This window comes from Eubalaena glacialis, chromosome 13, assembly GCF_028564815.1.
Source record: "Eubalaena glacialis isolate mEubGla1 chromosome 13, mEubGla1.1.hap2.+ XY, whole genome shotgun sequence".
Taxonomy (NCBI): Eukaryota; Metazoa; Chordata; class Mammalia; order Artiodactyla; family Balaenidae; genus Eubalaena; species Eubalaena glacialis.
The window spans coordinates 58,579,048-58,594,112 of NC_083728.1; the positions used below are offsets into that span (position 1 = coordinate 58,579,048).

At 50.4% G+C, this 15,065-nt stretch overlaps 3 protein-coding genes across 8 annotated transcripts in view; 2 read left to right on the forward strand and 1 right to left on the reverse strand.

Moving 5' to 3' along the window:
* The window catches only part of NAA60 (N-alpha-acetyltransferase 60, NatF catalytic subunit), a 44,390-nt gene extending 38,592 nt beyond the window's left edge, over window positions 1-5,798 (forward strand). For 3 of the 5 annotated variants that reach the window (XM_061208847.1, XM_061208845.1, XM_061208843.1), the window contains one exon: window positions 398-1,756. The gene's annotated coding sequence lies outside the window, so the exon portion shown is untranslated. Of the gene's footprint in view, window positions 1-397; window positions 1,757-3,090; window positions 3,434-5,670 lie in introns of those variants that run through there. The other 2 variants (XM_061208844.1, XM_061208846.1) reach the window with 2 other exon arrangements.
* On the reverse strand, window positions 3,669-5,055 carry C13H16orf90 (chromosome 13 C16orf90 homolog). Its single transcript, XM_061208848.1, is given in 4 exon segments — window positions 3,669-3,737; window positions 3,739-3,850; window positions 4,233-4,569; window positions 5,010-5,055. Coding segments are annotated over 4 exon segments (564 nt in total).
* Window positions 5,799-14,426: 8,628 nt separating the features above from the next.
* The window catches only part of CLUAP1 (clusterin associated protein 1), a 41,482-nt gene continuing 40,843 nt past the window's right edge, over window positions 14,427-15,065 (forward strand). For both annotated transcript variants that reach the window (XM_061208319.1, XM_061208320.1), the window contains exon 1: window positions 14,427-14,620. In XM_061208319.1, coding sequence (XP_061064302.1) covers window positions 14,599-14,620 — 22 coding nt within the window. In that variant the 5' untranslated portion in view covers window positions 14,427-14,598. The remainder of the gene's footprint in view (window positions 14,621-15,065) is intronic.

The following is a 15,065-nucleotide window of genomic DNA, read 5'->3' on the forward strand; positions in this document are numbered from 1 at the left end:
GATGAGAGCTCTGCTTAGACGCGGCCACTTCTGAGCACCATGGGGAGCTGGTCTCCCAGGCCTCAGGGAATGGCAGAGCTGGAAGGCATCATGGGGACTCCAAGGTCTACCCCTTGTGCATGGACACGGCCCAGAGCGGATTGTGACGTGGGCCAAGCCCAGGCGGCAGGGCTCCGTGGCCTCCTGGGCTGGCACCCCCGTCGGTACTGTGGTTTGTGCTGGGACCGAGGAGAGCCAGTGGTCACTGGAAGGGACTCTGGACCTGGAGGAGGGCTCACGCTTCAGGAGCACCAGGGGCCCAGCTTTGGGCTCCTAGGCCAGGCCGCTGGGGAGGGGAGGGAAGCAGAGCATTTCTGCTGAAGGCTTCACCCCTGCTCCCCTCTTGTCTATCCCACAGGCTCCTCCAGCCCGCCTTCCCAATCTGGAAACCTTCACTTCTGCTGAGCCCTGGCCGGGCCCCGGCACGTGCTCCAGCCCCACGGGCACCTGGGGGTGGCAACGTTCACTGTGGTCTGTTTCTTCTGCTGCCCTGGGAGCAAGGGCATGGGAAAGGGCTTCCTTCCCCACGCCCCTCACCGGCCTCTTCCCCTCCGCTGCCCGATCCTTCCAGCTCCTTCCTCCAAAGTCGGAATAAACTTCTGGGAGGGAGGAACCCAAGTGTTACGGACAGACTTGACCCTAAAGACACAGGAACCTCTGAACAATGAGGGGTCGAAATAACGGGAAGGCCAGCCCCTGGTCCAAAACCAGCACCCAGAAGCCCTGGGGGCAGGGAGCAGCCCCGGTCTCTCCAGCCGGGGCTGACACTTGCTGGGCACAGCTGGGGAGGCTTCTTACCCACACACTGAGCTCTGGGGCTTCGCTCCCCACATGTGCGGGCGGATAACGAGACAGATGCCCACATCCCCACTAGGAGGCTGAGTCCTCCCGCAGCCTCTTCCCACGGGCTGCTTCATTCTGTCCCGAGCGGTTGGAACCGCCTGTCAGATGGTGGATGTGCCATTCATCTGAGCTGCCGCAGGGAGCTGGGCTGAGGACAGGCGCCGCTGAGGGCCTGGGGATCATCTCCCCCAGCCCCCCAGCCCCATGAGCAGCAGCTCCGGGGCCTGGCCAGGTGCAGACGGGACGAAGCTGAGCACCACCATGACCAAGTGAGACCCGGCCTTTGGGGCTGGGGACAGTCACGTGCCTTGTGGTCCCTCCACCTCTGGGGCAGAGACAGTGCCTGGAAGTGTGCGCGTGGACGGCACGTGCTCCTGGCGTCCCTTCTGCCAGGGCCCCTAGAGCTGCTCGCTGCCTGGCCTGCCCTTCTGGAGCAGAGGGGATGGCACAGAGTCTCACGCCGGACGAGAGCAGGAGACGGGAACACCCCAGGTGGGGGCTCCGTGACCATGTCCTTCCTCTCCTCAGAACTTCCCGGCCCGGGGCTCCTGCGGCCTCACCGGTGGATCCCGGGCAGGAAGGGCACTCCATCTCCCCACACTCCCCACCTCCACGCTGACATTGGTTTCATGCTGAGGCCCAGCTGGGTGTCCTCTCTAATCTGAATCAAAGATCATGTGATTTTTATTTCTGCCCCTCAGGGTAAGGGAAGAGTCTTCCAGAAGGTTCTGCCTTGGACATTCGTAATTGAGCTCAGAGGCCTTGCCCTGCCCCTCCCTCCTCGCCTCCTTATCACTGCAGTGTCCAGCCCAGTGTTGAACAGATTATAGTGTTTTGTCTTACTACAAACAAATAAATAGACTTTAATTGGTCACATCCTGTCTTTGTAGGCCCTGCGCCTGTGGACCTGCCCTGTGGCTGAGGGCGGTCCAGGAGCTGCTTGTCCCCTGGCAAGTCCCAAGGACGGCTTCCAGCTCAAAGGGCGATTGTTTTTTATGATCATAATTGTACCTTGCCCTGCCAAGGAATGCAGCCCTGGAAGAGGTTCTAGAGCTGGTGACAGTGCAGTGGTCAGGCAGGGGCCCTGCCCAGGGCACCCCACCGCAGGAGCCTGAGGCGGGGGTGGGGGGGGCAGCAGGTCCCAGCCCCTGGCTGGGCCAAGCCTGGGACCAGGTCCTTCCACCAACTTCTTGGAGCCTCTGGCCACCCTGGGGGCAGGGGGTCGTGCCTGTCACCCTGTTAGACAAATGACTGGTTCAGGGGCTGGGAGTTGCCCAAGAGCCACACAGCTGTGAATGGTGGGCTTGAGACCCCAGCCCAGGTGTGGACCCCTCCAAAGCGTGGGTGCGCTGCTCCCTGAGGGCTGGGCCTCCCCCCGATGGCCCTCCCTATGGGACAGGGCCTGAGGCTGGTGGCCCGGACTAGGAGCTGCCACCACCCAGGGCCGTATGCACACTTAGAACAACCTGAAAAGCACCCTGGGGCCAAAGTCTCCAGAATCTGCTGTACCAGGGTACAGGGGCAGGGCAGGGGCCTGAGGGAGCTTTCCCCCATGTCTGGAAGGAGCCCAGCTGTCCTGGTGTCCAGAATGTCCTTGACACCATCATGTGTGGTCTGACAGAAGCCTGTGAGAGGGGTAGGTCAGCCCTTGCCTGACCCAGGCTGCCAGGACAGGAAATCAGCCAAATGGTGAGGGTCACTGAGGCACACCCAGGTCCTCCCATCTGTCCCCACAGGCTGAGGCCCAGTGATGTAGAGCAGGGGGTCTCAGCCTGAGAGATTCTGCCCCCCAGGGGACATCAGACTCTCCGGAGATGTTTTTCGTTGCCACACTGAGCGGAGGGCACTACTGGAATCTAGTGAGTGGAGGCCAGGGTCGCTGCTAAACATCCTGCAACTCACAGAACAGCCCCCGAAACAAAGAATGGCATAGCCCCAAATGTCAACAGGGCTGGGGTTAAGACCTCCTGATACAGAGGAGCCCATGCCTGGGTGCCTAGAGTCTAGCCCAGCTGGGAGAAAGGCTGTGCCCGTTGTGCCTGGAGATTCAGGGCAGCCAGGGGTCCCCAGGGAGGGTGAACTCAACCAAGGCCTCAGTGAGGGGCGGCATGGGGTCAACGTCTCTGCCCAGGTTGGGAACTTGCTCTCCTCCCGACACCCTCCCTAAACCTGGCCTAACTTTCTCTGTCCTCTGCCCTCTCCACCCAGAACACCAAGCCCTGCTCTTAGGCCTGCTGAGACCCTGCCCACCCAGGAAGCCTGCCCAGAGTCCCGCCCCGAGGAGGACGGCTCCCTCCTCAACTAAGGGTGGGAGCACCTCGGATTCCCCCAGGATCGACATGGAACTCTGCTCTCAGAACACAGGTGCCGAGGGGCCGTTTCTCTGGCTGAATTGGCCTGATGACAGACAGACCCAGGGACAGAAGGTGCAGGCCTTGGCTTTTATTGAGATTAGACCTGTAGGCTCCCTGGCCTCTTGGGAGCCCAACTCTCCACTCCGCCCAGCCTCGCAGGTACAAGTGGCCGACTTGAGTTGGAGCAGGCTGCAAGGGTACGCCCAGGCTTCTTTCTGTCCCTCCCGCAGGACCTCCTCCTCCTTCCGCCTTCGAGTTTTCCCGAGGCTGGCCTAGGCTCGGGTGCTGGGCAGCTGCCCAGGCATCTCGGTGTGGGGATGCTACTGGTGGGGGCTGAGCCCTTCCCCCTGGACCTGTGTCCTCCTCCTCCTCCTGGGCCATCCTTTCCCCTCCTGTCCTGAGCTGGGAGAACCAGCCCTGGCACTTGGATCCCTATGGCCTCTCCAGAGCCCCAGAGCGAGTTCTCTTGCACGAGGGACATGTGGATTCCTCTGAGGCCCCCCCAGGATCTCTTAGGCCTGAGCCCCAAGCCTTCACGGGGACCGGGCTGGGAGGGGGCACCCTTGGCTGGGTCCATGCTGGAACTGGAAGCTGAGGAAAGCGGGGGGAGAGGAGTCACTTGGAGGGACCTGGGGGAGGCTGCCAGCCCATCCTATGACCCCCGTGAACCTGGCATCCTTCAAAACCGGAGGGGAGGGGGCAGTTCTCCTTAAAGAAAACCTGGGAGGGGAGGAGGAAGAGGGAAACACGTTTCAAACTGAAAGGACCCTTCTCTAACGCGAACCCCTCATTTTACAAATGGGGAAACTGAGGCCTGGCCAGCGGGGGAGAGCAGTCTGAGGTCCCTCATCAAATGTAGAGCTGGGACAGGTACCCAGGCGGATTGGGAGTGGAGAGGGGCCACCTGGGTCCATCTGAGTGCCCAGCCCAACCCTGCCCAGGGTCTTCCCCTCCTGTCCCCAGCCCTGCATCACCTGAACAGGTGCTCACCTGTATTTCCCAGGCTGTCGAGCTTCCAGAAGGGCTGAGTGGTGACTGTTACCTGAGCCCAGAGCCCCCTGTTTTAAGTCCAGGGGCCAGACTGTGCCCTCGGGTTGTGGGAGGCAGCCCCCGGCCATGAGCTGGCTCAGCCAATGGCTCTCACACTGGCCGGCAGGCTGCATGAGGCCTGGCAGGTAGAGAGCCAGGCCCCGGAGGTAGTGCAACCGGAAGTTCTTGGGCTTGCTTCCCTGGGCACTGGGACACTGCTGCTGCTGGGCCCCCAGCCCCCCGTCGTAGATATTGGGTGGCGTGTCGGGGTGACTGGTGCGTCCTCAGACCCAGCTCACTGCATCTGTGGAGGGGAGAGCAGGAGATTGGTGGCTGGTGGGCCACAGAGGCCGTGAGGGGACAGTGTAGTCACATGCTCATGTGATAGGCTCCACCCCTGGCCTGCAGAGCCTCAGCTTACCTGTCTGTCAAATGGGCTCCGCCCCCTGTCTCCCACCTCCCTCACCCAACAAAGCACTCCTTCTCCCTCCCAACCAACAGGGAGGCTGAGAAGCCTGAGTCTTGGCACCAAGATCTCTTTCAGGACTGCAGGCTCTTTCTGCCACCCCTTTTTGCCCCCTACCCTAGAGAGAGCATTCTGGTGCCCCGGGTCACATGGCCTGGACTGGTGGCCATTCCCCTCTCCCAAGCTTGTATGTCCCTGAGGCCACCCTGGTGGCTTTGGGCCCAGGTCAGGACAGGAGGACATCTCTCCTCCTGCCACTCCTCCCCGCAGCCTGGCACCTTCTCTTATGCGCAGCTGAGAGAACACACAGACCAAGGCTTCCATGGAGGGCCAGCCAGGTGGGGGAGGAGCAGCCGAGCCTCCTGTGCAGCAGGGCTGTGCTCTCCCCTGCCTAGGGGATGGATCTGCAGGTCTCCCTTTGCAACCAGCTCTGTGATGTCACAGGGAAGACTCCCAGGTTTCCCAGATCCCTGAGTTTGGGAGAGGATGATGCTCAAGGGCAGGGGCAGGGTGGGAGGAGCACAAGGGAAGGGGGCAGAACCTTAGGGGAGGTCCCTGGTCCCTCTGGCTTGGGACAGGCATGCCAAACAGATTCAGCTCTTGCAGGCTGAGGAGTCACTCCCAGGGGTGACTTCTTGGGGTATCAGTTTCTTCATCCATGGATGGATAATGAAGGTTTAGGGATGCAGACTTGGTGAGATCTGGCTCAGTGCTTTGAGCATGCTGAGAAGGTGGTATTGGGTGACTGGATAGGTCCCTTAATTTTTCTGTCCATTTTCCCCTAAGTAGATGATGGGGTACTGTGTGATCACACCAAGTGTAAGGAAGGATTTGGAGGAACCGGAACTCTCATATATTGCTGGGGGAATGTAAAATGGTACCACCAATTTGGGAAACAGTTTCTTAAAAAGTTAAACCTTCAATTCTCTCTATTCACAGATGACATGATCTTATACAGAGAAAAAAATTAATTCACACTAAAAAAACTATTTGAGCTAATAAAACTATCGGAGCTAATAAGATTCAGCAAAGTCTCAGGATACAAGATCAACACGCAAAATTAACTGTATTTCTATACAGTAGCAAAGAACAAAAAGAATAAAACAGGAATAAAATTAACCATGGAGGTACAAGACAACACTGAAAACTAGAAAACATTGCTGGGAAAAAAAAAAGAAAAATAAATGGAAAAAGATCCTGTTCATTGTTTGAAGACTTAATATTGTTAAGACAACAATTCTTCCCAAAGTGATCTATAGATTCAATGCAATTCTTATCAAAATCTCAATGGCCTTGTAGGCAGAAACAGGAAAACTGATCCTAAAATTCATGTGGAATTACAAGGGAGCCCAAAAGCCAAAAACAATCTTAAAAAGTTTGAAGACTCAAGAGTTCTGATTTCAAAACTTATTGCATACAATGCTACAGTAACCATAACTGTGGAACTGGTATAAGGCTAGACATCCAGACTAATGGAATAGAATAGAGAGCCCAGAATAATTTCATACACCTCTGGACAATTTATTTTTAACAGATTGCCAAGACTATTCCATAGGGAAAATAATAGTCTCTTCAACAAATGGTGCTGGGACAACTAGATGTTCAAAAGATACAAATGAAGAATGAAGCTGGACCCCTACCTCACACCATATACAAAAATTAACTCAAAGAAAACTCTTTGAAGAAATCTCCATCACCATGGATTTGGTAATGGATTCTTAGATATGACAACAAAAGCACAAGCAACAAAAGAAAAAATAGGTAAATTGGACTTCATAAAAGTTGAAAACCTTTGTGTTGCAAAAGACAGTGTCAAGAAGTGAAAAGACAGCCTACAGAATGAGAGAAAACATTTGCAAATCATATATCTGATTAGAGTGTAGTATCTAGAACACATAAAGAGCTCTTACAAGTCAACAACAAAAAGACAAACAACCCAATTTAAAAATGGGTGAAGAACTTGAATAGATATTTTCCCAGAGAAGATATACAAATAGTCAACAAGCACATGAAAACATGTTCAATGTATTTAGTCATTAGAGAAATGCAAATTTGAACCACAGTGAGGGACTTCCCTGGTGGCACAGTGGTTAAGAATCCGCCTGCCGATGCAGGGGACACAGGTTCGAGCCCTCGTCCAGGAGGATCCCACGTGCCACGGAGCAACTAGGCCCGTGTGCCACAACTACTGAGCCTGCGCTCTGGAGCCCGCGAACCACAACTGCTGAGCCCAAGTGCCACAACTACTGAGGCCCACCCGCCTAGAGCCCGTGCTCCACGACAAAGATAAGCCACCGTAATGAGGGGCCTCCTGTGCACTACAATGAAGAGCAGCCCCCGCTTGCCACAACTAGAGAAGGCCTGCGTGTAGCAACGAAGACCCAATGCAGCCAAAAATAAATAAATTTTAAAAAAATTATAAAAAGTAAACCACAGTGAGACACTACTTCTCACACATGAGGCTGGCTATAATTTAAAAAACCAACCAACCAAACAACCCCACAGAAGATAAGTGTTAATGAGGGTGTAGAGAAATTGAAACCTGCCTACACTGCTGGTGGGAATGGAAAATGGTGCAGCCACTATAGAGAACAGCTTGGCAGTTCCTCAACAAGTTAAACGTAGAATTACCATATGACCTAGCAATTTCACTCCTAGGTATATACCCAAAAGAGTTGAAAACAGGTATTTAAATAAATACTTGTACACAAATATTTATAGCAGCATTATTTATAGTAACCAAAGAGTAGAAACAACCCAAAAGTCCATAAGCTAATGGATGGATAAACAAATTGTAGTCTGTCCATACAGGGAAATATTATTCAGCTGTAAAAAGAATGAAGTACTGATACACAGGGCAACATGGATGAACCTCAGAAACATACTGCTCAGTGGTAGAAGCCAGATGCAAAATGCCACATATTTTATTCTGTTTACACGAAATATGCAGAATGAATAAATCCAAAGTGACAGAAAGCAGGTTAGTGATTACCAGGGGTTGTGGGGAAGGAAAAATGGGGAGAGACTGCTTAGTTGGTGTGACATTTCTTTTTGGGGTGATTAAAATATTTTGGAACTAAATAGAGATGGTGGTTGAACATTTCAAATGTATTTAATGCTACCGAATTGTACACTTGTAAGGGCAAATTTTATGTTATGTATATTTTATCACGATAAAAATAAGTAAATGACCAGCACCACTTAAAACTATCAAGGTCATCAAAAACAAGGAAAGTTTGAGTAACTGTCACAGTCTAGAGAAACCTAAGAAGACATGACGACTAAATGTAATGCTGTGTCCTGAATCAAATCATAGAACAGGAAAAGGACAGTAGGTTAGAAATGAGGAAATCTGGACTTCAGTTAATAATAATGTATCAGTATTGGTTCATCAGACAAATGCACCATACTAATGTAAGATGTTAACAGTTGCGGGGGTGAGGGAGAGATGGAATATACAGGAACTCTGTACTATCTTTGAAACTCCTTTGAAAATCTAAAACTGTTCTAAAATCAAAAGTCCATTGAAGGGCTTCCCTGGTGGCACAGTGGTTAAGAATCTGCCTGCCAATGCAGGGGACACGGGTTCGAGCCCTGGTCCGGGAAGATCCCACATGCTGCGGAGCAGCTAAGCCTGTGTGCCACAACTACTGAGCCTGCGCCCTAGAGCCCACAAGCCACAACCACTGAAGCCCACGCGCCTACGGCCTGTGCTCCACAACAAGAGAAGCCACCGCAGTGAGAAGCCCGCGCACCGCAACGAAGAGTAGCCCCCGCTCGCCGCAACTAGAGAAAACCCGCGTGCCGCAACAAAGACCCAACGCAGCCAAAAATAAATAAATTTATTTTTTAAAAAAATTATTGAAAAAAAGTTAAACATTCACTTGCCTTATGACTCTATGTCATTCATAGGTATTTATTCAAGAGAAAAGAAAGCATATGTGTCTTTATAAGGATTTCTACATGAATGTTCATACCAGCTTTATTTGTACTAGCCCCAAACTGGAAATGCCCAGGAACAGGTGATGTGTAAATAAACTGTGGTGTATCCATACAATGGATATACAACTCAGCAGTAAAAAGGAATGAATTACCGATACAGGCTACAGCATGGATGAGTCTCAAAATAATTATGCCAAGTAAAAGATGCCAGACAAAAAGAATATGTTGTGTGATCCCATTTATATAAAACCCGAGAAATACACCTGGGTACAGTGACAGAAAGCAGAGGAATGGTTGCCTGGGGTAGAAGGAGTGGCAGGAGGTAGACATTACAAAGGGGTGGGACACAGGAAAACAGGTGGCAGATGTGTTCTCTATCTTGATTGTGGGGATAGTTTCTTGCGTGTATACACCTGTCAAAGCTTATTAAATTGCACACTTTAAATATGTGCATTTTATCTTATGTTAAAAAGCTGTTAAAAAATGTAAAAACCGAGGGAGGAGGCTCGGTGCTCCCTCTGTGCCCTGCCAGCTACAGTGGATGTCAAGTGCTGTCTGCCCATCACAGCCTCCACTGTGTGTGTCAGGCATCACAACCTCCACTTTGACATTGAAGAATCTAAGTCCCCCAGAGGTTGAGTAACTTCTCAAGGTCGCAAAGCTGACTGCTTTAGAGACTGCACTGGGTGCCCTGTGCACACCAGTTTGCCCTTAAACCAGATCTGGTGGACTTCAGGCAGCCTGTTGTGTCAGCTCTGAAGTGGGCATCACAGCCAGCACAGAGCATGGGAGGAGGGCAGGGGACGTGGCCTTTCCTCAAAGACCTTTCACTTCACTGGGGTGAGGCATTGTACTCCGACTCACTCATTCAGTCTCAGCATGTATGTTCTGAGAGCCTGTGTAGTGCCAGATACTACTGTAGACTTGGGGAGAGAGTCGAGTAGGACAGAGAAGGTATGTTTCCACGGTGCATACATGTCCAGATCAGAGACACAGAAGAGAAGCAAGGGAGATGTTTCCAGGTCATACTACGAAGAAAATAAAAGAAGGCGATGTGACAGGGAGGGGCTGGGAAGGGTCTGCTTTAGTGTAGATGGTCCAAGAGCCCTCTTCACAAAGATCTGAAGAAGTTGGGAAGAGCACTACGGACAGAGAGAACTACTTGTGCAAAGACCAGAAAGCAGGAAGAAGGTGGGCGTGTTCAACAGGAAGCCAGGGAGGGGAGATGGAGGGAAGGGAGCGGAGGAGGCACAGAGCAGGCGCAGCTCAGAGGACTGAGTTTTCTTTGAACAGCGATGGGAAGCCATTGGATAGTTTTTTTTTAAGCTTTTTTGTTTTTAGTCATGCTTAGTGATACACTATTTTATTTTATTCTATTCGCCATGCCACGCGTCTTGTGGGATCTTAGTTCCCCGACTAGGGATCGAACCTGGGCCCCAGGTTCGACAGGGCAGTGAAAGCGCCCAGTCCTAACCACTGGACCCCCAGGGAATTCCCAAGAGATACGATTTTAGATGTAGTAAAATTCACCCTTTTTAGTGCACAGATCTATGAGTTTTGACAAACAGCTACTGTCATGTAATTACCACCACAATCAAGATACAGAACAGTTTCATCACCCCCAAAATTATTTTGCACCCAACTCTTCCTGGCAATCACTGATTTATGTCTGTATTTTCATCTCATTCAGATTGTCACGTAAATGGAATCGTACAGTACAAAGCCTTTTTAAAAAATATATTTATTTATTTTATTTATTATTTTTGGCTGTGTTGGGTCTTCGTTGCTGCGTGTGGGCTTTCTCTAGTTGCGGCGAGCGGGAACTACTCTTCGTTGCGGTGCGCGGGCTTCTCATTGCGGTGGCTTCTCATTGTGGTGGCTTCTCTTCTTGCGGAGCATGGGCTCTGGGCGCGCGGGCTTCAGTAGTTGTGGCTTGCGGGCTCTAGAGCGCAGGCTCAGTAGATGTGGCGCACGGGCTTAGTTGCTCTGTGGCATGTGGGATCTTCCTGGACCAGGGCTAGAACCCATGTCCCCTGCATTGGCAGGCGGATTCTTAACCAGTGCACCACCAGGGAAGCCCTTTTTAAATATCTTTATTGGAGTATAATTGCTTTACAATGTTGTGTTAGTTTCTGCTGTACAACAAAGTGAATGTATACATACATCCCCCTATCCCCTCCCTCTTGAGCCTCCCTCCCACCCTCCCTATCCCACACCTCTAGGTCGTCACAAAGCATCGAGCTGATCTCGCTGTGGCATGCAGCAGCTTCCCACTAGCCATCCGTTTTACATTTGGTAGTGTATGTATGTCAGTGCTACTCTCTCACTTTGTCTTAGCTTCCCCTTCTCCCACTGTGTCCTCAAGTCCTTGTATGAAGCCTTTTGAGTCTGGCTTCTTCCAGTTAGCATAAGGCATTGGAGATTCATCATTGTCCTTGTGTATTTTAGCTCTTTGCTTTTTTAAAATTGCTGAGTGGTAATCCATTGTGTGAATGTACCACAATGTGTTTATCCATTCATAAGTTGAGGGGCACTTGAGTGGTTTCCAGTTTGGGGCAATTATAAAGCTGCTCTCAACATGTATGTATAAGTTTTGTGTGAACATAAGTTTTTATTTCTCTTGGGCAAATACCTGGGAGAGAGACTGCTGAGCTGTACGTTGTGTATGTTTAACTTTATTAAGAAACTACCAGCTGTTTTTCCAAAGTGGATGTACAGTTTCATATTCTCACCAATAGTGTATGAAAGCCCAAGTTGCTCCACATCCTTTCAAGCCCTTGGCACTGTCAGGGTTTTTGTGGTTTATTGTTGTTTTAGCTATTCTAATAATTGTGTAGTGATATCTTGTGGTTTAATATGCATTTCTCTAATGACTAATAATCTTGAGCATCTTTTCCTTTGCTTACTATTTGTAATGAAATAAAATTCATATTTTAAGGCAAGACAAGAAGATTTAAACATAAATTTTTTCTGCCCATTTGGGCCTCCTCTCTCCCCTGTAGTGTGCATTGTGTATCTGCATTATGCATTAACCAGACCTCCCCAACAGCAGAAATACCTGCTCAACCATAAAGCTCAATTTTTCTTCTTCTGATGCCAGTTATATAACTCCTTAGAAGATAACATTCCTTTCTCAATCTTGTAAGGGGTCATGATGCAGTTATCTTTGGTGAACTTTGTGTGCAATGCCAATATAACATTTCCCGTAAAGATAGCGATTGGTGCAGAACACACTGGGTCAGATGATCTGGGGAGATACTGGGCCACACCTAATGGAAGTTCTTAGCTTAAATACCTACTTAGGACCTTATTAATGTTACTTGTATTCTGTTTATTTTGCAAGATTATAGTTTCTTGTATTACTGAATGTGTGACTGAGCCTCTGATAAAAATGACTAGGCTACTTGAAACAATTGATCAAATATATAGTTCTATAACATTGAAGATTTTTTTCTTTTTTTGGCCACGCCACGTGGCTTGCAGGATCTTAGTTCCCTGACCAGGGACTGAATCCAGGCCCTTGGCGATGAAAGCGCAGAGTCCCAACCACTGGACCACTAGGGAAGTTCCAAGATTGATGATATTAATAGTGTAACTCTAGATACAGGAAGAAGCAGTAAGAGAGAACCATTTCCTGGACCATAAGAGACTAGAAAGACAGGCAAGGTGGTCCAGAGGCTTTTGGCTACTGTTAACAGTCCAGTGATAGCACATTGCGTGGCCTGTCAATGAAATCCTTGCTTGACCTGGGTATGAGCATTCCTAGAGCCGTGGGACAAACTGGTCATGAAATGCTTCCCAAACCTTGGTAGAAATTAAGACGGAAAAGGAGATTGTAAAACAAAGAATGTTGCTCACCATCCAATTCTACAAGAATTGAGTCATTAGTCACTACAGTCACTGATTTACAACACACCCTGAAAGAAATTCAGGGCCAAGATCAGGATGAGGCATTTTGTGCTCTGGGAAAACTGGCAGAACTAGCTCTCAGATATTTTTGGGAGAAAATTTTATGAACTCAGTTTCTTGCATCTTCCCATACTTAGAAAAGCACTACAACCATTAACTAAGATATCTGCTCCTCCTGAATAGCAGTAGCCTTCTACCAAGATGTATGCTTGACTGCACCTACCCCTTAGTCAAAATCACTACATACTAGCCTCCCTCTTTCCTCTTTGAAACATCCTCAGAGCTTTCTGAAAGACTGTCTCCCTGATTATAATCCTCAGGCTGGCCCGAATAAACTATGCATTTCTTAGATTGACTATTGATTAATTTTTTTGTTGACATTTGCCGTATCTTCCCTTGTGAAGTATCTGTTTTAAGTTTTTTGTCTACTTTCTTGTCTTTAATTTTTTAAAAACAATTTTTGCCTGGGCTGTGTGGCATGCAGGATCTTAGTTCCTGGACCAGGGATGGAACCCATACCGCCTGCAGTGGAAGCTTGGAGTCTTAACCACTGGACCACCAGGGAAGTTCCTTTTTCTACTTTCTAATTGGATGGTTTTCTTTACTGAGTTTTGAGAGTTTGTTATGTATTTTGGATAGAAGGCTTTTTATCAGATGTGTTTTGTGAATTTATTTTTCAGACTCTGGATTACCTTTTCATGTTCTTAGTATCTTGAAGAGCAGTTTTAAATTTTGATGAGGTGCAATTTATCAGAAAACATTTTTTTAGAGGATGATACTTTTGGTATATCTAAGAACTCTTGTTTAACCCAGTCACAAAGTTTTCCCCATACGTTTTCTTCTGGAAAAGTTATATTCGGTTGGCCAAAAAGTTCGTTCCGGTTTTTCTGTGCGATATTAACTAATTTTTTGGCCAACCCAATAGTTTTTAGGTTTTACTCTTAGGCAAGGGTGGGGGTTCATTTACTTGCATTTCCAACTGTTCCAAAACCATTTCTGAAAGATTATTCTTTCTCCACTAAAGGGCTTTACCATCTTTGTTCTAATGACCATGTATATGTGGATCTATTTCGGGACTCTCTTTGAGGTCCCGTGCCTTTATGTGTCTGTTACTTCGCCAAAACCAATGCAGGGGCGGAAGGCGTCCCACGGGTTGGTAGTCCCTCGTCTTCGCCTACCCTTCTGGGCTCAGCTCACCTCACCTCCCCAGCCCTTGCTGTCGCCTATCCCCAACCGTGGCAGCCCAGTAGAGAGGACTCCCAAGTTAGAGCACAGCTTATCTGGCCACATGTTGGGCGCGGTCCTCACCCCGGAGCCGCCCCCTCCCTCCACCAGGCGCAACGACAGCGCCAGCTGCCAGAGTTCACGGTTGCCAGGACAACCGCCGGCGCGCGAAGACCTGGGACAGTCTACGGCCTGTTGTGAAGATCGAGACGGCTGCGCACGCGCAGATGGCTGCCGGGCCTGCTCTCGCCGCCTTGCGGTCAGCCCCTGCCTGCGACTCGCAGTCTGTGGCCTCAACTGCTTCACGCTGCAGGCGCTTCTTGCGGGTTTCGGACGTGGCCGCGGCCAGCCATTTTACACATGCCAGAGAGAAGTGTACTGGGCACAGGACCCAGGCTGGAGACCCGGCTTCGTGATATTATGTACATTCTTTCTAGAGGAGTTTAGGAGGAAATGAGAAGTAGTACGTAGGGTGCCTCGCACAGCGTCAGGCACTTAGTAGGTCCTCAGAACGTGTCAGTCAGTGCCAAATGTCTGCAAACTGTGTAAAGGGGGCCCGGCCGCCAGGCGGGGCGGGACCCCACGCCCCCTCCCTCAGCGTCGCGGGACGCCCCCTGCCGGCTGCCCTTTCTCTGGCGCGCATGGAGCATGCGCACACAGCCCGGCCGTTTCGCCTCCAGTCCTGTTTGGCCCCGGCTGCGCGCCGTAGAGGACTCCATGCATTGCCATAGAAACCCGTGAGCGCTGAGGGGCGAGCGGCTGAGACTCCGGCGTCCTGAGGACCAGAGCGTCATGTCTTTCCGCGACCTCCGCAGTAAGGCAAACCTGACCCCTGTGACCTGCGGTCCTCCCGAGACTCGGGGCTCCGGCCCGCCGGGTCCCCTGTCTGAGCCCCGCCGAGGCTCCCGCGCTGGAGCCCCCTCCCGGGCCTCTGCGGCTCGGGGGCGCTCCTGGCCCGCCGCCCCCCAGGCTGAGCGCCCCAGCCCTGTCTCATAGCCCTTCCTGCGATGATGGGAGGTTGTGTATGTGTATGCGGCTAGTGCGGCTGAGGAACCGAAGCTTTAATTTTATCTAATTTTAATTGACTTATGGGTCTGTTCGCTACTGTATTGGAAAACGCAGAGACCGTTTTTGAGTTGGGTTAGCTTAGAGCTCCGGGAAACGAACAACAACCGAGGAGGGGCTGGTGAATAATAATTGAGGCTTCCGTTTTTTCGAGCTTTTATGATCTGCCAGGTAGTTAGTTACTGTCTTATGTG